Source organism: Vipera ursinii (genome assembly GCF_947247035.1).
Source record: "Vipera ursinii genome assembly, chromosome: 2".
NCBI lineage: Eukaryota > Metazoa > Chordata > Lepidosauria > Squamata > Viperidae > Vipera > Vipera ursinii.
In genome coordinates, this window is record NC_139513.1 from 256,436,323 (window position 1) to 256,460,927 (window position 24,605).

General features: G+C 35.2%; 1 protein-coding gene across 10 annotated transcripts in view; it reads left to right on the forward strand.

Moving 5' to 3' along the window:
* The window catches only part of MEF2C (myocyte enhancer factor 2C), a 190,772-nt gene that overhangs the window by 102,443 nt on the left and 63,724 nt on the right, over window positions 1-24,605 (forward strand). For all 10 annotated transcript variants that reach the window (XM_083355897.1, XM_083355905.1, XM_083355898.1 and 7 more), the window contains one exon: window positions 1,746-1,949. In XM_083355897.1, the coding sequence (XP_083212023.1) occupies window positions 1,746-1,949 (204 nt within the window). The remainder of the gene's footprint in view (window positions 1-1,745; window positions 1,950-24,605) is intronic.

Sequence of the window (24,605 nt, forward strand, 5' to 3'; positions counted from 1 at the left end):
ACCTAACTGTAAACACAGTGGTCTTATAGATATTTCTGTTCCAAAATGTACTTTTGATGGTGAAAATGCTAAATTCTGAGGTTTTCTTCAACAGAAATGATTCTGTATACAGACAGTCTTCTTCCAGTACTGTGGTCTGCAAGTTTCATTGAAAATAGTTTCAAATGCAGTAACAGTGTATGGGACTTATATATCCAGCCCAATCCATATTTTAGGGTCTAGGCTATTTCCCTTTTTAAAAAAGAGCAAATTATCCACAAACTCATAACCTTGGAAAAAAATATTTTCATGTTTTACAAAGAAAAGTCCAGCTTGAAATAACATTAGTTTCAAAATGACTATAAACATGCATACTGGTACTACATGGCTATATTTTACCAATTTCTTTGACAAAGTGCAATTTGATTTCATGAGCTCTGCACTGAACTAATTAAGTATTGCATTATTTTTAGAACCTAGGAATCAAGGAATCCTATTGAAATAGTTCAAATTCCACAGAGTTATGCTGATTTACTCCACTAGCATTACTCAGATATGTACTCAGATCATTATATATCTGTTGGCTTGTAGATCAATACTAATGTGATGCAGTTCAGCAAATTTGATAGTTAATGTGAATATTATTGCAAATTATGTTAAATACTACTGTTCTGGTTAAAGAAATAGTAGATAAACTTGTGTGTATTCATCTGAATACAATGTAGTAATATATGAATTCATTTGAAAATTATTTTAGACCTGCATCTATTTAGTAAAAAATCAATAGAAATAATCTATCAGATGCAAATATAGTTTGTTTATATTGTAAAGTATCAGTTTGCAAAGAACAGGGAACTAGATACATTTTTGAGATGGGCTGGCTGGTGACATGAAATGGATTTCATGTCACGTTTTCCATAGCATGGTTAAAAGATATTTTATGGCAGGTTGCAGTTGCATTAGCATGCATTAGGCCTATAAGAAGATTAAAACACACCTTTATGAATAATGCATATTGGAGTGTTTTATGCTTTATAGAAACACATGCAGATATTCTTATTGATAGCATTAAAGAACTGATAGAAACTAGAACTAATTAAGTAGCCTCAAAGCATGTAACTAGTTCCTTAGCCATAACATTATAGGTTTGATTTGATTACATCAGAAACCTGTTAGATTTGTATATTATAATCAGTGCCTGATGAAGAAAACATTAATATTTTATATTTAGAAAGCAGTCCTTTTTAAACACTCTGTTATTTGACACAAGGAAGAACGTATATATGAAGTTCTCTATAGAGAATAATGAATTACAAATTTAAAAGTTGGTAGGTTTACAAGCAAAAAACTAGATTATAGTAAATGAAAATTAAAAGTATAGAAAATTAACAATATATGAAATAGCTGATGTAAGGACAACATTAAAGGTGACATTATGTATTACGTATTTTGAATTGCATTATTATATAGAATGTTCAAGTTTAAATCTGTAAAGATGATGCCCAGATTAATGAATGTCATTCAAGCCTTCCTTCAGTTGTTCATTACATATATATTACTATTACTTGTATGTACCCTGAGATCTTATGCACCATAGACAAATTCCTTGTGTGTCCAACCACACTGACCAGTAATGAATTCTATTCTGTATATATTTGCCCTCTGCATTGATATTATGCACTCCACTTGTTAGAATCCAGGATTTAAAGCAATTTAGAAAGAACCCAAATCAGAAACCTGATTTCTACCTTTATTGTTTATTTTAGGTGACTTTTACGAAGAGGAAATTTGGGTTAATGAAGAAGGCTTATGAGTTGAGTGTTCTATGCGACTGTGAAATTGCTCTCATAATCTTCAACAGCACCAATAAACTTTTCCAGTATGCCAGCACTGATATGGACAAGGTGTTGCTGAAGTATACAGAATACAATGAACCACATGAGAGTCGAACGAATTCAGATATTGTCGAGGTAAGAATTATACTGAATAAGGAGGGTTTCTTTCCCTATAATGTGATATACTAGTTTGTAACTGATTTCATTTTCTATGTGATGATTACCTGAGCTAGTTCAGTTCATAATAAAACACTCTCCTACTTTAGTGCATTCTTTTTGTTAGTTCACTTGGCTTTCATCTTATAAAATACAATCTCACAAATTTTTAAAACCATGGAATCATATTTAAAGATATACCCTCCAATATATTTGTAATGCTCTACCAAGTGAAATATAATTTACGAGTCTAACCATCCAAGTAAAGGAAGCTTTTGGTAAATTTACCTCATACATATTGATCGGTATATTATTTTGTTGTTCTGAAGAGAATAATAGCATTGATTTTCAAATGTGTTCTAATTTTTTGCTTGCTGTCATCAATTTACTTTGGAATCTTATGACTATCTTAAACAAAGAAGTAAAACAGAGTTGAGCCATCCCAGGAAGCCTTATGGTTCTTAAACAAATGCATACTTTATTGTAACAATCTTAAAGAATTTGCTGCTGATTTCAGTGGAGCCAGAGTTTAAGTGTATGTCTGGTAGCTACTTGTATGTCTGATTCTGCATTTCAATGCACAAATAATCCTGCAAAAGCAGTAAGTGAAGTCCAACCAAACTTCCAAAAATTCTAATGCAAATACAAACTGATATTCTAGTTTTCTACTAAATTTATAGACAATGTTTTTAAGCAATAAAAGTAACTACTAAAAATTTGATGATTACTAAAGTTGGATAAATTTATACTTTCAGTCAACTTCTGGAAGAAAAAAATGTAAATAAATTACTGTTATAGGCCTTCCTGTGGATTCTTAGGAGCTATTCTTAACATTTACAGTGGACCATTAAAATACTCTTTCTTTCCTTCAGTTCTTCACTAGCAACCTATAAGAGAAGATTCTATTCATGAAATTCCTTGATAATAGCATATTAATAAAACAATATGATCTTTCTTGATGAGGTAGACCACTCTGACTAACAGGAACCTTATCTTGCCCAACCCATGTGGGTTGACATTTTCTATTATGAATTATCTGACTGCAGGAATTTGCCATCTCCATCCCTTGTTGCCATTTTATAACTAGTAGAAGAAATCTCTCTCAGAAGAGGTGTTTATGGCAATAGAATGAAATGTTACTATTGTGTGAAACAGTTGATTAGAAATGTTGAAGTTAGTTATGCTAAATAATTTCAAAATAGAAGTGCAGGTACAGGAACAAAACATGCCACTATACATGGAAGGTAATTGCAGAATGATTAATATGTTCATTGTAACAGGATATTTCATGGAATACTTTCTGCAAGTGCCTTACTTTAATAAACAACATCCACCATTTCAAAAAACCTTTTTAAAAAATTAAGATTATCAGATGTAATTTTGATCCTAAAAATCTCTACACTCTTTGATCTAGATTAGTGTCCCTAGATTTCTTTGAATACTAATAATCTTCTCTATTTCAAAAATCTTTGGTACAGAGATTCTTTCATTTTTCATTTTCTCTTCTTGATTCCTCATCACATCAGACTCTTGTCATTAGCAGCAGGCTGTGTGAATGTTAATCCTGTAGGCAGGCTCTATTTGCAGCCATAGGATGTTCACCTACAACTATTGAATAATGTAGCCTTGGTGATAACTCCAACTACTTTCTTCTTATGTCCTTTATAGTACAGATCTATTTTGTTTTTGTCTGAAGCTGATGGATTTTTAAAAAATATTTCTAAGAGAAAGAAATGGTTAAATGTGAGAAATAAAGATATTGGTAAACGGTCAAGGACAAACAGAAGTACTTCCTGAGAAAAGATGTATGTCATCTGCTTGGTGACAAATGTATAATACACAATTCTGTGTATCTGTAGCTGTGGCTGTTTATTAATTTATGTCAGCAAACGTTTTGGACTCTCTATAAGCAAAAACGCAGTAGTTATAAGAACACATTGACAATCCTTTTAGAATAGTTAAACAGTTAAACAGTAATCACACAAAAGTGATACAAAAGGCTTGCTGTATTGTTCTTTACCATATGGCTTGGTAGCTGCTAAAATAGCTTACTAACTTGAAAGGATGTGATTTTCTATATTCAGAACGAAATATAGAGTGCAGAGGTCATTCCGGATTCAGCAGTGTTTCAGGGTCAGAGGAAATAGTTCTGCAGTATGTGGGGGTGTTTAGGGGGGGGGAAAATCTTTACATTAGCCAAAAAAATCTTCAGTATAATTATATTGTTTTACTTGATAATTAGCATCACTGTTGCCAGTACAATGAAGCAAGAAAACAAAAGCTGAAGAGGCAGGCAGCTTTGTACACAAAAAATATCTGAGTACATGTCTTGGTGTAGAACAAAGAATTGTCATCTTTTCAATATTTAAATACTTCAGTAAAAGATGTATTTAAAGACAAAACTCTGCACTGCCAATCCTATGCAATTCTGTGGCTGCTAGGATAATGTATTAAAACCTTTACCATTACAGATTTAACCCTCCAAGACCAAAAATGAAACCCAGATTTTTGATAGTAGTCAGGTGCTAAATTTCCCCTTCTGCTTCTTTACCCAGCTTTAAGGTTGACCTTGTCCAAATAAGGTTGGAATAATAGGCAAAAAGGAAGATGAGATGTTTCTCTACCATATCTACAGTCTGGGGAAAAACGATGCTGTATGTGTGGCCTGGCTTAAGACTGCTCTCTCCCATTGTGGACGAGATTATTCTAAGGAAATGAACCAACAGGAAGTACAGTGAACATTATTCCTTCATTGCTGCCTTGCAAGTTCAGGCTTGTCAGGATACTGCAATTGCAGTTTAGAATTGTTCCATCAATTATACTTAAGAATGAGCCTTTTAAGGCAACTTGTATCATCAAATAAAGGGACTATTCTTCACATCAGGAATGTGGTATTTTTCTTGTGCAGGGTGGGTTTTTTATTTTTAGTTCTTTTTCAAGACAGCAGAAAATGGATCACTTTCATCTTGTGATTATTTAACTGACCTTCTGCATTCTTACAGATAAATATTTTATATCTATAAGTTTAATTTCTATGGGATTCAAGTGTCCAAATGCATACATGTTGATGATATGAATGTCATCTCTAAGGTTTTAATTTGTTAATTTAGTATTTAATAGAATGGCCTGGTGGATTGCCTTTGTGCAAATACACAGCAAACCACATTTATGGGAACTGCATGTAGGAATTACGAATAAACAACAATAAATGTATTTTTAATTGCTTACTTCCAAGAGCAATTGTTCCTAACAAATAAGTATGTTATTATCCATGCTTTTTATTAAGACAATTTAGTTTTATTATTATTTTAATGACACAGAAGAATGACCCAGCTTTTGAATTGTCCTGAACTGTTAATCAGTACTCCACAAAAGGCAAGGAATAAAAAAAGATGCAGGAAAATTCAGAATTTAGTCTCTAGATGTTTCAGGTATAGGGTCTACAGGTCAAAGATTTATTTATTTATTTACTTAGCATTTACTTAACACCCATCTATAAAGGGACTCCAAACAACCTATGCCTGTCTCTAAGAAAAAAAATTCTCCTACCTTTAAAAATAAAAATATCATTAGCCCCAATTCATTTTCTGATCACGAAGTCAGAGAAAGAGAGGAATTCTACAAAATACTCTTTTTTTGTTTCTTTTCAAAATACAATTTTAATCCATGGACAAAAGAAAAGACTCTTACCATAATCTTTCAGTAAAATAACTAAGGAACTTCACTCTAAACTGGACTTTCTTGTTTTGTTTTGTTTTTTGAAAATATTTCACTTCTCATCCAAAAAGCTTTGGGACAACCATGACTTAATGATTGAAAATCTCCATAGACATAAGGAACTTAACATTTTGCCAGAATTTACAAAAAAAATGTTTTTATTGGCACATTTCTTTCTAATGTGCAATTTAGCAGCAGAACAACCCTAAAGGAAGTACACTGAATTTGACTAAGAATCATTAAACCAATCAATTTGAGAAGGTTAACTGTTAGTATAGTAATTAGATTCAGTTGTTTGCATTCACATCTTTGTTGTTTTCTAATAAAAAAAATATTATTTTTGTGGGGGGGTGGAAGATCTACATTACTTAAACCCTAGGATTAGGATCTAGACCTTCTGTACAGCAATTTTTGTTTATATTCTCAAAAAGGAGATAAGAGATTGCATGTTAATTCAATGACCAGAGTTTGGCTCAAATCAAGAGGAAAAAATCAGTTTTTATCTTTGTTCAGTCTTATATCTTTCCTTGGGAGAGACCAAATCAGGTTAAATTCAGATTCTTTGAAAATCTAATAAAAGAACACAATAAAAATTATTATATTCTCCATGATTGCAGGCTGGCTTCCACTAAAATTAGTGCCAGGTATCTAAATGATCTTAATGGAATTGCATTGCAGAACATAAAGAAAAAAATGAAAACAGTACTTTAAACATTGTTCTTTTGTAACAGAATTGCTGAATTGAGATTTGCTATAATCGAGTGGCTAGAAGTATGGAGTATTAGGAAAATGTTCCCAATCAAACAAATTTAGTCATAAGATTATTAGGTGGCCTTCACTAACCCACCATGTAAATGTTAAATACCTCCCAACAATTAAATACCTCCCAACAATGTGGCAAGGTAATAAAATTACTGATCTATTTTGCTCTATGGATTAGTGAACTAATATTAGGTCAAACCAATAATCTTCATGTAATAAACTATGGCACTATATGCTCTGTTATTTGTTCCTTCCTATATACCAGATAGTATTACTTCAATCTTACATCTAAACTAGAAAAGCGTGTTTAAACTCTATTTTCAGCTCAGGATATAAAATTAAAATCAGAGGTTATTTGAGGATATAGCATTTGTTTTCAAACTCCAGTCAAGGAATGTAGAGGTACTAAGAAAATTAATCATGATTCTTCAATAAGAAGATGAGTAATAAGAAATTTCACTGAAAGAAAACTAGTTTGTCCAGCACTGCCATTTTTTCCCATTCATATACTTTAAAAAAGTTTGTTAGTGTATTAAACAGGATTGTACAATATTTTAAAATCAGCATAAACATTGCATGTGTCCAGAACATCTTAAATCACCATTCCTTTTCCTAGTTTCACATACTATTTTAACAGGTTGCAGACAGATGCTATGTTCATACATCTTTCAGAGAATAAATCTAAAATGCTGCAAAGCCTTGAGACAATGGAGAATCCTGTCATTGTTATCAGTTGTAGTCCTGGATGGCATCTCATAAACTAAATATTTATTTTGATACATTCTACAGAATAGTTACACTGTATTCCTTGACAAACACATAGGAACTGCATTTAAATAAATTTTTGTGACAGGGTCACAAAAGGAAGTTAAGAATTTGCAAGCAACTAAGATAAATTAAAATGGATATGTAATGTGAGGGTAACTCCATATTATTTCTATCTCATGCTTATGTTTTCATAAATGATGAAACATTCATTTCTAAACATATTTACTTGACGGTAAATCTTCCTAATTTCTGCAAAATTTGGTACCAGCTGAGTGATCATGGTCATGCAGAGTCAATATCACATCAGAACATTTGCAGCAGATAGTAGGAGCAGCAGCAGCAGCAGATGGAGAAGTCAGTATTGTCAGATGTCTCACTGCTTCTTTCTGTCTTGCTCATTATATTATTAAAAATTATTCATATATATTATATAGTTATTGTGGGGGGACATATATTATTAGACAATATGTTAATTTTATAGTATGATTTAGCCCTGTTCTAAACCAATGTTTGGGATCCTGTGTATATGACAAAATAGTATTAGTCATGATGGTAGGAGGCTTTTTTTTCTTTATCCAGGTGTTATTACAAATCTCTAACAGTGCTTTATTGTGCTAATGACTAGTTGTTGGGAAAATCTATATGGGATCATATAGAGTCTTAAAACTAAGTAATAATGGCAACCTGGAAACCATTAGGCACAAACCTTATTTGGATTGTACAGAGAGTCTATGTTCATGCACATCACTGCAGCATAAGTGATACCTTAAGTTTGAAAGAAATGAGTCTCATTTTGCTGATTTTTCTTATTAAACATTATTGCATCAAATCTCTCTTGTAGTAGATTCTATAGCATACCTAAGATTAGTTACCTGGTGAGAAAGTCTGAATGCATTGAAAGGGGGGGAAAATCTGTCAATTATTTTTAAAGGTCACAGCACTAATGATCAACTGGGAGGTTAATTAGATTCTGAAAGCTTTTTATATCAATTGACTCTTATCTATATAAATAAGCACCTCTCACTATTTCAAGCTATGAACCTTTATTCATTTATTTTGAGTAGTCTTAAATATGATAAAAATGCAGGGTTGGAGGGCAAGGACTTCATATATCCTGTTTCCATCTTTCCTTATTCACATTTAAACAATAGACATATGGCCTATTCAGAGCTTGAATGTCTCCATCAATATGACAGTCAATTTCACATGTAATGAAGTAAGCAACCTCCTATGCTATCATGTCAGAAACTGATTTAGGAGAGATATTGTTAGGAAGAGTCATTTTCAATTTGCAATGAATGAAACAAATCTTAAAGGCCAACTGAGCACCCCAATTCCCACAATAACATGTCATGGGAATTCTACAATTAGGACAGCTGATATTACAACTGGCATAATGATCTTGTAAGAGTTTAGCTGTGGAAAAAAAACATCCCCCCCAAAATTTCTCAAAAGCAGGATTCTTTCTTAGCTATAACAGTATACTGCTCTTGAAAACGTTGAGGTGAAGAGCTCCATCATATTGGTTTTTCTTGGAATATGATTGAAGTACATGAAACCAAAATAACTCTAGTGTATTGGAAAATCAGTGGAGTAAAAGGCAGAGCATTCACATATCTACCTTAGCCTCCTCCATCAATGAGAATTTCTCTGAAATCCTCTTCACCTTTGAGGACTTTCTAAGATCATACCCCTTTCTTTCTAACTGGGAAGAAAAATGCTAATGTATTTGCGTGGTATTAAGAAATATAGCTCTGTCCTGAAGTTTTTCCTAGCTACTTTAAAACTGGCACAGCAGATAAGTTTGGGTTGCCATGTCCTACCTCCTTCTTTAAGGCATGGTGAGAGTTGTGTGGAATGTGTTGCAAGGAGGATTTATTAACTTGGAATAGCAAGTAGAAAACTATAAATAATAATTTTTAAAATGCAAGTCATTGGAGCCATTCCAGCAATCAAGTATATCTTCCAGATTGAGCAATTTTAACATGCTTTTAATGTTAATAGGTGAGCTGTAGAGACAGGATAGCCTACTGTTTCTTTTAAAAGGATCAGATGCATCATCAAATTATTGTTGTTGTTGTTGTTGTTCTAGTAGCTCAAAATAGATATCATGTAAATATGGCTTGGATTATTTTAGATAGTAGAACAACAGTTTATTGAAAAATAAAATAAACCAGCACTCCCCTTTATCCATTTTTGCATTGAGCATTTTAATTCCTACACATAAGCATTTTAACTTGATTTTTTATGTATTCCTAATGTGTATTTTTAATGAATGGCTATTCTTAAAGAATAGTTCAAGCCTACCAATTCCATAATAGTAAATTTCAAGATGAAATTCTGTGATGAGATGAATACATGAAAACAATAATAATTCAGGAAGTAGAGGGGATATTTAAGTCACCTCCTTGTATCAATTTTTCCCTATAGATGCTGTCTGTGTTAAACCCCTCATGAAAGAGGCTTTAAATCTGGACGCGTACAAATATAAAGAGAAACTGGATTTTGGGGGAGATATTTTTCAAGGCAAACTTAGGCCATGAAGGATAGACTTAGGAACTTTTCCCTCTTGGTGTTGATTTTCCCCCCACACTCAGTATTTCCAGTATTGGGTTTGGCAACTAGCATTTCCTCACATAAAAAGTTAATTCCGTTGCAACTAGTGGGGTTTTCTTCCAAGGAAACATATTTAGAATTAGGCATTTGTTCCACTTGGTTTTAATACAGCAAGGCTAACCTACAAATAAGGGTCTAATTCCTAATTTTCATGGAATTCATTTGTTAAATAACTGTGATTTGTAAGTAGTAAGATTGTGCAGATATGTTGCTTAAAATGCTGAGATGCTGTGTTTTGTTGAAAAGAGTCAGTGTTGCCATTTTGCTTCAGTGGCATATCTAGCAGAAATATAATCTGTATGTAGGGAAATTATAGCAGAACGTGGTTATTTCTCAAATTCCCCCTTCTGAACTATTTTACAGCCCTAATAATGAGAAAGTATGCTAGGTTATTCCTGCAGTTTGCTCCCAATTGATTTAAGGAAAAGTTTAAATAAGTCCAGTTGACAGTTATTATGCTATGGTTAGAGTTTGTAAGAAAGTTGCATTTATTCACAGAAACTCAAAATTTAGATCGGTTATTTAGGCTATCAGGTCCAAGGCTCTGCTGAACTGACAAATCTGAGTTGGTAACTGTTAGAAAGTTTTTCCTAATATTCCCAATTACCGGTATGTACCCTGGAATGATAGAAAATGGATCTCTGCAACTCCTTCTTCAAACACTTGAAAAGTGATATCGCAACCCACTCAATATTAATAGAAGTAGATATCATTGGTGACACTTGCTGATATTGTGGGTATTATTTTCTGATTCCATTCTTTAAATGTATTCTTCAATATTTTTATTGTTGTAACCAATCATGAGTGGGGTATATCTTTCCTCATTCTAAAACCATTAGACCCCACTAATGTCCAATTTTTGAAATCATGAAATTACTTATCTATATTGTGTCTTGTAAAAATCAAAAGAGGAACTATTTCCCATAACAAGTTTTTATATTGTGTAATTAATTCCAAAATCTTACTGTAAAAGTTTCCAATTCTATCTGGATCCTTAGTCCATTTATAACTTTCCTGGACAAAAAGAGTATTTAGCTTTTAGCTGTTTATTTCATGTTATTTACATCCTTAAGATTATAATTAAAGTTTTCTTTCATTCAGGATTAAAAGGCAGACTCACCCAGCATTTTCAGAATTGTCATTCCAAAGGTCTCTAATAGCTAGAAGTACTCAATAAGCAAATTTCCAAAAGGGATGAAAAAGTGAAGTTAATGAACATAGTGTCCTTTAAAAGGCTCCACTGGGATTGGAAGCAAGATTGCTAATTCCACCATCTCCTAGCATTTAAACCAGTGAAAAACTGTTGTCCTGTGGTCTCCTCACGAAGAGCAACCCTCCAGAGCATACATGGATGATCTCTCATCCTCTACTTATCTGAAGAGGTACCAAGGCATTGTGCCTCTGTCACAGAGATGAGCTCCACTTTTCAGAGCTCAGAATTAAACGTAGTATTTTAAGTGGAATCTCACAATTCAACCAATCAAATAGTCTACCAATGGAATAGCTTGCCTTCAGAAGTTGTGGGTGCTCGATCACTGGATGCTTTCAAAAAGAGATTTGACAACCATTTCTCTGAAATGGTAGCAGGGAGTTGGACTAGAAGACTCCTGCAAATGATTGGACAACCATTTGTCTGAAATGTTAGCACGGGGTTGAACTACTGAGGTCCCTTCCAATTTTATTATTCTGTTCTGTTCTGTTCTGTTCTATTGGTACCATTATTTTGAAATTAGATTTCTGTTGATGTGGCATAAAATCTTTAGTGGCCGTGGCTCCCTGTTTATATTCAATCTCTAATCAACTTCAAAATGCCCTGAAACTGACAAGGCCCTTTAATTTCCATAGACTTTCCATTCATGTTAACCACAGCCTAATGTTTTCATGGTAAGAATCATAGGAGACCAATATTATAAACAGGGAAAGGGAGAGCAAATTCTTTAAAACTAATTCACAAATAATTCTTTTAATAGGAAAAAAAGGATCTGAATCAATATTGTGCCACTTTCTTTAAGATATAAAAGAGTTGGCTTAAAAGCTAAGAAAAAAAAAACCTTGCATGTCTGTGTAATGTTCTTATAACCTAACAGTTCTAATGTTTTGTTTTGGCTTTGTTTTACCCCTTCCTCCTCCTTAATCCAGTCATTTGTTTTTTTAGTCACTGTTTCACATAGTAACAGCTTGTTGTATTTTGGTCTATTTGCCAGAGGCCTGGTTTATTTTTAAATTCTTGAACTTTTGGATTTTATTTTATTTTTACAAGATTGGAAGCAGCTGAACTGCCTGGAGTTACAGGTTGAAGAGCTTGCTTTACATTATGAGAAAGGAAGCTTCATCCTCCCCCCCCTTCCTTTTTTGTGTTCATTTTTATTTCATTTTTCCCCTAACAAATGTCTCTAACTGCTGGTTGCCTAAAATAGAAAGTCACCTCACTAAAAATAGCTTGGCTCTCAGTCTTGCCAAGGAAAATGGAGAGGAATGGGCGTGGACTTGAAGGCTGAGTAATCCAGCTCTATTCATTCAGAGATCCCTTTGAGAATGTAGCCGATGATAAAGTGTCCTGCAAAAAAAAAAAGGCCTCATTTGCTCTCTTCAGACTCCTAGGTGCCAATAAATATTTTAGCTCGAGGATATTTTTTTTTCCTCGTAGTTGTAAACATTTTACCAAAGACAAGTTTTTGTTTCACAGCAGCAAAAATAGCTGGCTTTCCCAGCTCTCTCCAGCCACGGGTTCCTTCACTTTCCACAGCATTTGAAGTTATTTCTTTCTTTCTTTCTTTCTTTAAATGGATATTATAGCATTGTCCAATAAGGATACAACTTAATTCTTCATAAATTTAATTTAAGTATTTCACTACTGCAATTATTTTTAGGGGTTGTTTTCAAGAGTCACCCAAACTGAGAAATGATATTTCTTTTTTTTTTTTAATGGTGGTCCGGTGTATTATAATATCCCAGTTAACTCTTACAATGTGTTTGAATTTTTTTCTGCATTTATTATTCAACATTGTGAAAGTGAGTAATCTGGAGTTAAATGCATTCTTTCAATTTTAATGGAACACTAAGCAGGTTGATAGCAGAGCTTCTAAAATTTCTCAGAGTGATTGCATCTTCTTTAAAAGGTGCAGGACTTCAGAGAATATTCTGTTCATGAAAGGTATTGTTTTGGAAATACAGTTTTGATTTATTTTGGTTTTGTTAACGCCAGATCAATAGCAAACCCCTTCTATATTGCTTCCAAGAAAACTTCACGGCCATGGCCATGTAGTTATCAGAACTAAGCTCTTTAAGGAGACTTGACTTTATTGAAGCACAAAGTATATGAGGAACATCAATCAATAAATGACGATGTTAAAAATGGATTGACAAGCAAATTTATATTCCTGTTTATGGATGAACTCTATGTATCTTATTACTACTTTTTGTTTAGGCAGAAGAGTTTTGAGGACTTTTTAAAAAAATAAAAATAATCATACACAGCTGGTTATACAGAAACGTCTGTAAAGTTCAAAAGGTTATTTTGTCCTGTTTATTGTTATACTCAGTTCCTGTAATGCTACTGGTGATAAGGCTCCGAAGACAAAGGACAATAATTGATGAGAGAGGACTTAAATCACTCCCGAAGAATTAGAAGCCTTGTATCTATCAACATTAACTCTTCTAGGCTCCTTCCGTCTTATAAGGAATTTTGTCTTACTGCACGTTTCAACATGCCCCACTCTCCAGCAAATGCTTTTTGTAACGGAGGCAGACCACAAATGACCTCTTTATGCAGTAAACAGGGTGTGATGGTGTCTGTGTGGTGTATTACTAATTGCCAAGACTGAATTCCCATATTGTATCTTTACATATTGCATGGAAAAATAGAATGACTGACCCTGTGCAACTCCTTCCAGCCTAGTAGTAATCTATTTATTGCTGTATCAGGGAGACAAACTTTTTACGAGCAAATTCATTTTTCATGTTTATTATTAAGGGACTCTTTTATTCACCCTCTTTCACATTGCTACATGTAGTATAGATAACTTGCTCTTAACTTTCTTTGAATTCTTCTCCTTATTTACATATTTCTGACAAAACCCGAGTTAAATTTCAAAAGCTGCTGACTTTTCCCTTTGTTATAGTAAACAAATGTTATTTATGTACACCCATGTACTAAATATTATTGATTGGTTTTCACTGCATTTCAGAAATCTGTAAATGTAAATGATATGGTTTTCCTAATACTCAAAATAAAGTTAGTGAAAATTGCCAAATATATAGGTATGTAAAATCTCAAGTTTTGTTGGTTAACCTAACTACTTAATAATCATATCACCAATAGTGAATTGTGTTTACAAAAACAGTTGTTTGTTATACTTACTTACAAATCATTTAATAGCTTAAATATTCAATAAATATTTGAAATGGCAACTTGCTGGAGTTTTATTATGGCTTGCCCTTTCAAACTTTGCAGTGTTATGTAGAAAAAGAGTAAGAAATGGTAAGCTATAGAAATTAAAAGCATACAATAAGGAAGTATAGTTAAAGTAAATCCATACCAAAACTGTTTTCTGTGCTTCTTCATAAGTTTCTACCTTGTAAATCATTCTCGCTTCTATTATGCCTATGGACTGCACTTTGTTCTTTAAACTTCTCATCTCTTTCTTTTTCAGGATCTCATCATTTCCATATAATTACCACAATATCAACTGATTTATTTTTCCTTCACAGATTTGTATTGGAATTTGATTCTCATTCTTTGTTTCATAAGCAAATCAGTTCATCATGTTAGTCACTCAGTTTTGTCTTAAATTCACATTCATTCAGCACCTTTTTATTCTTTAATGTCATCTTGTTTTACTGCATGTATTTTAAATATAACTTACTTTGCACTCAAATTACTTTGACACTTCTCCTAACCTATCTAACTCTTCCTGTATGGAAAAGCAGGCAGAAACACATTCTTATACACATCATTTTTGCTTATTTTAATAAACACCTGTCCTGTGCCATAGACCACATACTTTCTACCAGCTTTTTACTAGCATTTGCACATCTTAAAATTGCTCTGTCCATTTTCCCATCTGTGATAAACTTTCTATGGGGTACATATATATTTTTTGGCCATCCATGTATTACTTGCACTTAGTCGCTTCAAAATTTAAAACTGTCATACAGTAGAAGCTAAGTAGTATTATCATAAAGGAAGGTGATTAAGAAGAGCTCCATGGGAAATGAGCCAAGGCTGTCAGAAGAATAAAGCATAGAGTGTCCAGAAGGCTAAGGAAGGCAGTTAACTAAGTATGAGAACAAAGGGTGTGAGAAGAAATAAAGAAGGAAATGAATCAGACCAAAGATGGAATTAACCCTGTGTTCCTTATTGCCCTACATTTGGCCTTCCTTCTTTCAGGAGAAGGAAAAATGATTCTTCCTTCCTATTTTCTGCTGTGTGGAATAAATAAAAAGAGATAGCATGGTTTCTGGAAGGAGCTCACCAGAACTTCCATGGGCACGGAGAGCTAATGAATCCCAAATGGCCACTGGACTGAAATTTTCCATGGCTAGTTCCATTGAACTAGCTAGTTGACTATAAAATACAGAGAAAGGCTGAGGATAAGTGAATGAGAAAAATGTATGAACAATGCATACTATGTGTTTGTACTGGGAAGTAGGAAAAGGCAAGAGATCTTTAGAGCTATAAAGGTAACGATGTTGGCTTACCCTAACATCAAAAGTAATTGTGCAATTTAGAAAGTTTTTGTATTTTTCTAGCATCAACTTTTCTTTTTCAGCATCAAGTACAGGAACAATGATGAAAAGGGATCATTTAGGAAGTTGCTAAAGATCGTAAGATGAAAATGATATTTATTGTTACTGTCTTAAACACTCCTAAAACTAATAGAGTATATTTTATACTTGGATCTTGGAAACTTTTTATCATATGTTAAAATAAATTGACTCTGTATCTTAAACTTTGAAACTTAACAAACAATAAAGTTGATTATCTCTCTAAAAATAGGGAAAATATTTCATATTCTAATTCCAGTTATGGAAGATTGTAACAAAAACTAAATTAATCTTAAACATAGTACAGTGTGCAAGCTTGAAGCTAAATGAAACTCTTCCTCAGTTGTATATAAAAAAGTGATTTCTGATATTTATGACAGATTTAAAAAGAATTTCCCTATGTCCTTATTTCCAGATGTTTCCATTTATAGCTGCAAATGTTGTTAAGTATAAACAGTTTCACCTAATTTTCTTCATTAGCGAGAGTCTTGAACTGCCAGGCCCCCTGCAGATAACAAGATTTGACAGTTGTTGACTGAAGTTGCAACTTCCTGAACCAATAATCCAAAATAAAACTAGCTGAGAATGTGCCTGCCCAGAGCTTGCTCAAAGCTGAAAAAGAATTTCAATAGCAGTTTAAGTTGGAATATGGAATGGAGATATGAATATGAAAACTTACTATAATATAATTTAGTTTTTTTAAGCAGAATTACACAAGCTAAGTCCAAGATAGTGTGGGGCCATTCCTGGTTTTACATGTAGATTCAAAATCTCTTCAGACATTTCTGCTGAATTGAAAATTTTAATGTGAAAAAGATGAAGTTGTTAAATATGCAAAGAACAATAATTACTTCTGCCATTTTATAAGTTAACACTGCCATTCACCTAGTTTATCAATTTCATTTGGAAATACAGCATTTTTGTCTCCTATAATGTATATTTTCTATTAGAAAAATAATGATGACAAGATAAGGAGAAGAATTAAACATCTTGATTTCATTGTTTATCTCTTTACCGCTACATTTAAATTATGCCTGTGATATAACTATGTTATATAGCACATAGTTTGATTTTCCCTTTCTCTTGAGAAATGTAAGCAAATTACAATCATTGTGCCCAGTGCTGTTGCTCTTACCATTGAGACACCACTGCACTAAGAGCCTTGGTAGAGCAGTGGGCTGATGCCTCCTTAAGTAACACCAGCTGCCTGCAATTAGTGCAGGTTCGCATCCCACCAGGCTCAAGGTTGACTCAGCCTTCCATCCTTCCGAGGTAGGTCAAATGAGGACCCAGATTGTTGGGGGCAATAAGCTGACTTTGTAATAATGCCGCTTGGGGTGTGTGTGAAAGCCCTAACAAAGCAGGCATATACAGAGAATGAAGGCTACTGCTAAGCTTGTAAGCCGCCCTGAGTCTTCGGAGAAGGGCGGGATATAAATGTAATATAAATAAATAAATAAATAAATAAAATATAACCTCAAAATCTTTCTACTGAAGTGCCAAAAAAAGGAAATGAACCTGTCAAAGCTTATTTTCCTATCCAAGTACACATAATCTGAAACTGAAATATTTCCCCTTATTCCCAAACACTGTTTCAAAGAAGATGAAAATGCGGGCATTGCTTGTTAGCTGCCCTGAGATTAGAAGCAAATGGGTAAGTGATTTAGAAAGTTATCAGTGGAATTTGAGTTCAAATGGCAGGCAGGGAGAACACACAAGAAGATGAATTTTTGTTTCTCTGATATTATATATTTTGTTGCACCTCAACTGAACAACCTGACTGGTACAGAGACTGCTGAGCAGTGTCAAAATATAGGAAACATACAAATTAAGAACAGTAAGATGGCCATCCTCTTTCACTAGGGTCAGGAGTGAGAAACTTTGTATATCTCTAGAGTCAGCCTGTTCCACAATATGGCAGACCTTCTCTCAGTGATCACAAAGAATGGGCAGAATCATTTTGGACAAGTTGGTTCCTTATGACAATTGGAAAGTCAATTATACTGTTTAGGTCAGGAAACAGATGTGCAAGTCTAATGGATTATAGTGCCTCAGATATGTGATATGCGTAGGAGAAAATGGAAGTACTAGTTTGTTACAAACTGACAATTAGTCAGCAAAGTGTTGTGGTTACAAACAAGCTAAATTAAATTTAACTAAAGTGTCTTTAATCACAGTGAGATTTTTTTCCACTCTATTCTGCGATGTCAGACTCCACCTTTAGTATTATATCCAATAAGGGTCACCACATTTTAAAAAGTCAGATAAACTGGAAAAAATGAAAAGGAAGGACGGATATAAATAAATAGTAAATAAAGGTGGCCAAAGACCTATACAACCAAATCCTATGAAAAAACTTTAAAGAAACTGGGAGTGTTTACTTTGAAACAAAGTAAACTTGTTTGTGGAGTTCCTCAGGGGTCGGTCCTCTCCCCCCTCCTGTTCAACATCTATATGAAGCCGCTGGGCAAGCTCATTCGTGGTTTTGGGGTGGGGTATCATCAGTATGCTGATGATACCCAACTTTTTCTTTCCACCACGAACCAACCCAGCGATGCCCTCGATGTGATGTCCCGTTGCCTAGAGGTGGTCCGGGTTTGGATGGGGAGAAACAGGCTTCGACTCAATCCCACCAAGACTGAGTGGCTGTGCATACCGGCATCTCAGATGAACCAGTTTTGTCCATCTTTAACTATGGGGGGTGAGGTGTTACCCCCCGTTGATAGGGCTCGCAACTTAGGTGTCCTCCTGGATTCACGGCTCACTTTGGAAGATCATATAGGAGCTGTGACCAGGGGTGCTTTTGCCCAGGTTCGCCTGGTGCGCCAGTTGTGGCACTATCTGGACCAAGATGCCCTACACACAGTCACTCATGCGCTCGTGACCTCCCGGTTAGACTACTGCACTGCTCTCTACATGGGGCTGCCCTTGACAACCACTCGGAGGCTTCAGCTGGTGCACAATGCAGCCGCGTGAGTTGTGATGGGAGTTTCCCAACACTCCCATGTAACACCTCTCCACGAGCTGCATTGGCTTTCAGTTGCCCTCCGGGTGAGATTCAGGGTGCTGGTGATGACCTATAAAGCCCTAAATGGCATGGGTCTGGGTTATCTTAGGGAGCACCTGCTGCCAGCATCAATCTCCCATCGTCCTGTGCGCTCCCACAGGGAGGGCCTCCTTAGGGTGCCGCCGGTCAGTGAGTGCCGGCGGGTGATCCCCAGGGGGAGGGCATTCTCTGTGGGCGCACCTGCCTTGTGGAACGACCTGCCTGTGGAACTCCGGACTGCCCCTGACCTTCGTTTGTTTCGCCGGGACCTAAAAACCTGGTTGTTTGATTTATCTGGCCTGGACTGAGGGGTTTTAAATTTTTAAATTTTAAATTTAAATTTTAAATTTGGGCTATTGTTATTTAATCCTATTTTAATTTTAACTTTATCTTAACCTTTGTACTGTTTTAACTGTTTTTAACTTTGCCCTGTAAACCGCCCTGAGTCCTTCGGGAATAGGGCAGTATAGAAATCTAATTAATAAATAATAAATAAATAATAAAAAGACTTCTATCAGATTTGAACCACCAAGAATCTTCTTAACTGTTCTACATAGTAGTATCCAGTAGAGGCAGTTATCTAGCCTTTTCCTGCCATTGGTAGTAATGGAGTTTTAAATTTCTGTGCTTAATAAGTGCCTAACCTACATAGCTATTTGTTCAAATTATGTGCTATAGGGGTTTGCAAGCATATTTCGTTATGATGGGAAGCCACTATAGTGAGCTCTCTGTGCAATTTGTTTACTTTATTTGTCCATAGGTAAATTCCTGAAATAGCTGTTACAAATTGTATACAGATTTTAAGTACATGATACAACTTAAGAAGCAGAGTGAGTCTGCAGTTTGAACCTTCCTATACATCCTTAAAAGAAAAGTCCAAATTTAGGCTTAAAAATTATTAGATGTTGAGTCTGTTTGGGTGTGTCCCTCACTTGTATTGGCTAACCAATTGGTTAACCACTGATTCAGCAGAATAAACTGGATGACATATGTACTGCACCAATTTTTTACACAATTATATTGAATCATGATTATATTAGATTTCAAGTATTACTGTTACTGTCTAAGTCAATAAAGGAACAATGGAAAGTGAGGGAATAAACAATTATGTATGTTTTAGAGACTCATTGTCTTAGAGCAACAAAACAACAGAAAGACTGCCTCAGCTGATCTTTGTTTAGTGATGCTGGCACATTTCTAAAGACAACTCTGAGTTGCATCTGTCTATTATTACTGTTCCTCTGAGATTTGAGAGTAAGAGCCACTGTAAAACTAAAGATGATGCTAGGACACTGGTAACATCAAGGAATGTATCTATGAGTACATGACATCATTGGCAGAAGCTACCTATTAAACATGGTGTGCTGAACCATGAATACCTTTATGAACTCAATTTAGTATATCAAATCCAATATAAATAGGACTATTAAAGGCTTCTAGTTTTAACACCTTACATGCAATTACAGCACATTGTGAAGTTAATTACTCCATGTTAATTTGAACACGTTGCATCATAAGTAAACAGCTTTATATCATACTTATTTCAAATGGATTGTTTTCCATCTCCTTTAAGCAGCTTGGAATCACTTCATTTTCCTTTATTCTCAGTTAATTCAGTCCATTTTTCTCTTGCTGCTCTTCTTTTTTATAACTGCAAATACAAGACAATTAACCTGATTCTTGACTGTTTCACAACTATCCCACAATAGTGTAATTGGCCAAAATCCTGTTAATATCTCTTACCAGTTGCTTATCAAAGCTGTGAGAGGCAGCAGGAGGTATGGAAAACCTATTCCTATAGGTTTAGATAACCAGCAGTGTTATAACATATATAATTTGCTCAAGACATTGGCTAGTTTGTCTTTGGTGAACATAATTACTGTGTTCATGCATGGGATGGAATTATTCTTTTCCCTTTTTGCCTCTGCTTCTAAAAATCTTTCATAGATTGGGGACAATTTGGAAATGAAACATTAGGATTGTTTGAAGATAGAGGTGTTCAATCTTGACAACTTTAAGACGTGTGGACTGCAACTTCTAGCCAACCTACCATGGAATTCTGGGAGCTGAAGTCCACAAGTCTTAAAGACACCCATGATTTAAAGGCTTTTAGAGAGATACTTCACAATCTGCTAGAGCAGGCATGTAAAACTCGCAACAGCATGTGACGTCGCACGACAAATCACAACTTTTTCCCCATTTCCGGCAATGGGGTATACACGGTTTTGGAGTGATGCCTCCAGCCCACCGGCTGGCAGTTTGACATGCCTGTGCTAGAGCATTAAGAAAGTACTTGTCTTTGAGACACATACATGGCTCTGTTGCTGAGGTGGCTATTGTTATCCTCTCTTTCTTTGCCTAGAGTTCTTATTTCTGTTTTTACTTTTTAAAGTGATGTCTATATTTTTATATGTGGTTTTGTCTGTGTTGTGTGCCACCCAGAGCTGTTTTTGGTGAGATGTACAGCTATGTAAATTTCATTCATAAATAAATGGCCTGCGATTTTTCCAAAGTACCTCTTTCATTGGCTTTGTATAGACCTATAAAATGCAGAAAGGAGGGTGAAAATGGAGTAGAAGTTGGTGGAAATTGCCACTTCTATTTTAAAAGACACAGGGAACAATTCAGAATCCAGACTCTTATCTTTGTCATAACCAAAATATAATATATAACAGATTTTAAGTTCATATTTATGTTTCACAACAGAAATGTGTATCTGACAACAAAGTCTTCCAAATCATTTTCACTTACTTTTTTTAACCATATATTTTCTCAGAAAACATATATTTATACAAATTAGAATGTTGGTAGATATCCTATTGGAATTAGAATTAGAGTCTTCATCATTCTTAAAATGTGACAGGACATTGTTATAAGAAGTTATTGCTGAATTTTTTTCCTTGTGATGGAATGTGTTAAATCTGATAGCATTGTACCCTGAAGCCTTGATCTGTATGAGTAGCACCATATAAATTGGGATACACCCAATCCTATGTAACTTTGGCCAGAAAACTGCTCCCTTTTCTTTTGTGCCTATAGCAGTGACTGCTTTTTCTTTTCCCCCATTGTTGTTATTCAATCTTGGCTTTAACTCTTTAGATGCTTTTTTCTACCTGCAAAAGAATCCAGCTTCACAGATCCAAATCAGCTTAGAGACAAAAATTTAGCTGTATATGGACATATATGTACACATAGAGAAAGAGCTAAAAAAAATCTAATTGCTGCAACAGGAGGAATGGTGTTGATCTATTAAAGAGTTGCACAACTTTGCTACAATTAGAGTAAGAAAGGCTTTCTTCTAACCACTACAATTACATTAACCACCAGTAGGCAAGTGGTCACTGTAAATAAAAATACCACACAGGATACTCTGGGTAAAAAGAGGAGGGTTGGAAATCATGTAAACCCAAAACATGGACACATGTAATAATGTAACATCCATCTCCCTCTTGTCTTAGACTCTAAAGGAAAGTGGACTGAATATACCACTCTGATAAATAAAACTACCATAAACCTCTACACAATGGTAGGACTTTGGGAAAAGCTGTTTGTGTGTGTATGTGTAACAATATAACAGTGATATCCACTTGTTTTGACAAAGAGCCACTTTTTAAAAAGTTAGTATATGACAACTAAAATGTACGGTGATATGTGTGTGTGTGTGTCCTTAATTAAAATTAATACAGTTAATATAAATAGTTTCAAGTCATGAATTTAATAATATTCTCTTTTTCGTATAACAATTTATATCTTTGAGGACTATAGTCAAAGTTTTCAAGACTTGCATGTAACCATAGAGTTTATTTATTTCTCATGTCTATATACTGCCCATCTCAAAACATGTGGCTCTGGGTTTGAGTTTAGTCTGAACTCTGGCAGTATAGTAAAAGAATGTGTTAAGACACGGCAACTGCTGTTCCAGTTCCTCTTTTTGTTTTGGTGATTTTGAAAATAATTCAGAAATCTTAAGGTTACATTTGGGTCATTTGGATTCTGAGTTTTTCTCCTTCCTTGGACTTACAGGGAAGTCAATATACATTGTGAATAGATTTTTTTTTTATATAAGCATATAGCCCCTCATTAGGTATATCATTGTAGCAAAATTACCAGCACTTATTTGGAATGTTTAGATAAGTTTACTCTCAGAATATATACATTGATTATGACATAGTAAATAACTAATTGTGATGGGACTTCTTAATATAGATTTCACACTTGCAAGTATTAGCAACTCTGGTGCATCCCAGAACAAATCTTTCAACCTTTTGCAGGCATAATACTTCTCTACAGCTTGTCTTTCTTGAGACTTCCACAGTTTGTTTTCAGCATCACATTGAGTTGAGTCCTTAAAGCAGTCTCGTATTTTTTTTTCTGGCTTGTCTACTTTAACCAATAGCAGGAAAGAAACTGTAAGTGCAAACTCTGAATCAACACTTATGAATCATTTTCAAAGAATACACATCCAAAACATGTTATGTTTCATAATCTACAAAATTTATAATTTTGTAGAAAGTTTAATCTATTACTTGTATGCCATTTATATTTTGGGAGAAAGTTTAAACCAGAAGCAGGCAAGCTGGAGAGCTGGGGGAGGGACCTCCTCTCAGCCCCCGTCCGTCGAATCACAAGAAAGAACGAGTCCGGAACGAGAGCTGGTTCTCCTGAGCCACGTTTATTTGCTTCATAAACAGTCACTCGAAGATGGATGAAGTCAGCGTTGATTTCACAGCACAATCAACGCTGCTAAATAGCCGGCAAGGCCAACACCCACCACCACGCCTTTAATTGCCTAATCACCCCTCACCCTACTTAACCACCACCCCCCTTGGCCCCTTCCTTTTGGCACCCGCCCCCCAGGTACGTATCCTCCCCGTCCCCATCCCACCACCATTGCAGCCGGTAAGCCACCCCCCAGCCCAGACTACCCCCCTTTTCCCCTCGGATCCGCACACCCTCGCCACCCCCTACAGGTCCCCAGACTGCCGCGAACTGCACTGCTTGGGCCATTCGCTGTCGTTGCCTGCCATGCAGTTCCTTGCAGAAGGTCAAAAAGATGAGAGCAGTTTTTACCTCTAGTGGCAAAATGTTCCACAAGGATAAAGCTACAGAGGAAAAGGCTCTTCTCTTTGATCCCACCCTTTGGAATTCCTTAGCAGACAGAAACCGTAGCATCCCTCTTCTATTGACACAAATTGGGCAGGCTAGTCCCATTGGGGTGAGATGGTTCCTCAGATACCCTGGACCCATGCCCCACAAGGCTTTAAAGTTAACCAACACCTTCAGTTGGACCTGGAAGCAAACTGGTAACCAATGCACAAGAGTGGTGTTATATGTGTCACCCTAGGGGCCCCCAGAACTGTGCATGCTGCTGAATTCTGCACCAGCTGTAACTTCTCAATACTCTTGAAGAATAGTCCCATGTAGAGCTTGTTGTAGTAATCCAACCAAGAGATAACTAAGGCATGAGTGACTGAGCACAGGACTCACAATCCAGGACAGAGCACAACTGGCACACAACATGAAGATGTACAAAGGCCCTTCTAGCCATTACTGCCACCTGCTCTTTGAGCAGGAGTTGTAAATCCAGAAGAAATTCCAACTTATTGTTTGTTTGGGGTAGTGCAACCCCAACCAGAACTAAAGCTGATAAACAACTGGTTCCTGAGGATCTTTGCACCACAGCCACTCCATCTTGCCAAGTTTCAGTTGAGCCCTTGTTGTTCCCCATCCATGCCACTATAACTTCCAGGCATTGAGAAAGGTCAGCTACAGTATCATTTGAAAGTAATGCTGAAATATAATCTGCAAGTACTTAAAGAAAAAAAAGTAATCGTATTATCTAGTTCTCAGTTGTTGGGGGAGGGCTTATTAAGTGTCTTTGGTAAGTATTGCCAAATATGGGATTGCTAGCATGTTGGTGGTGTGTTTTTAGTTGAGTCATCATTGCAAAGCCTCTGCTT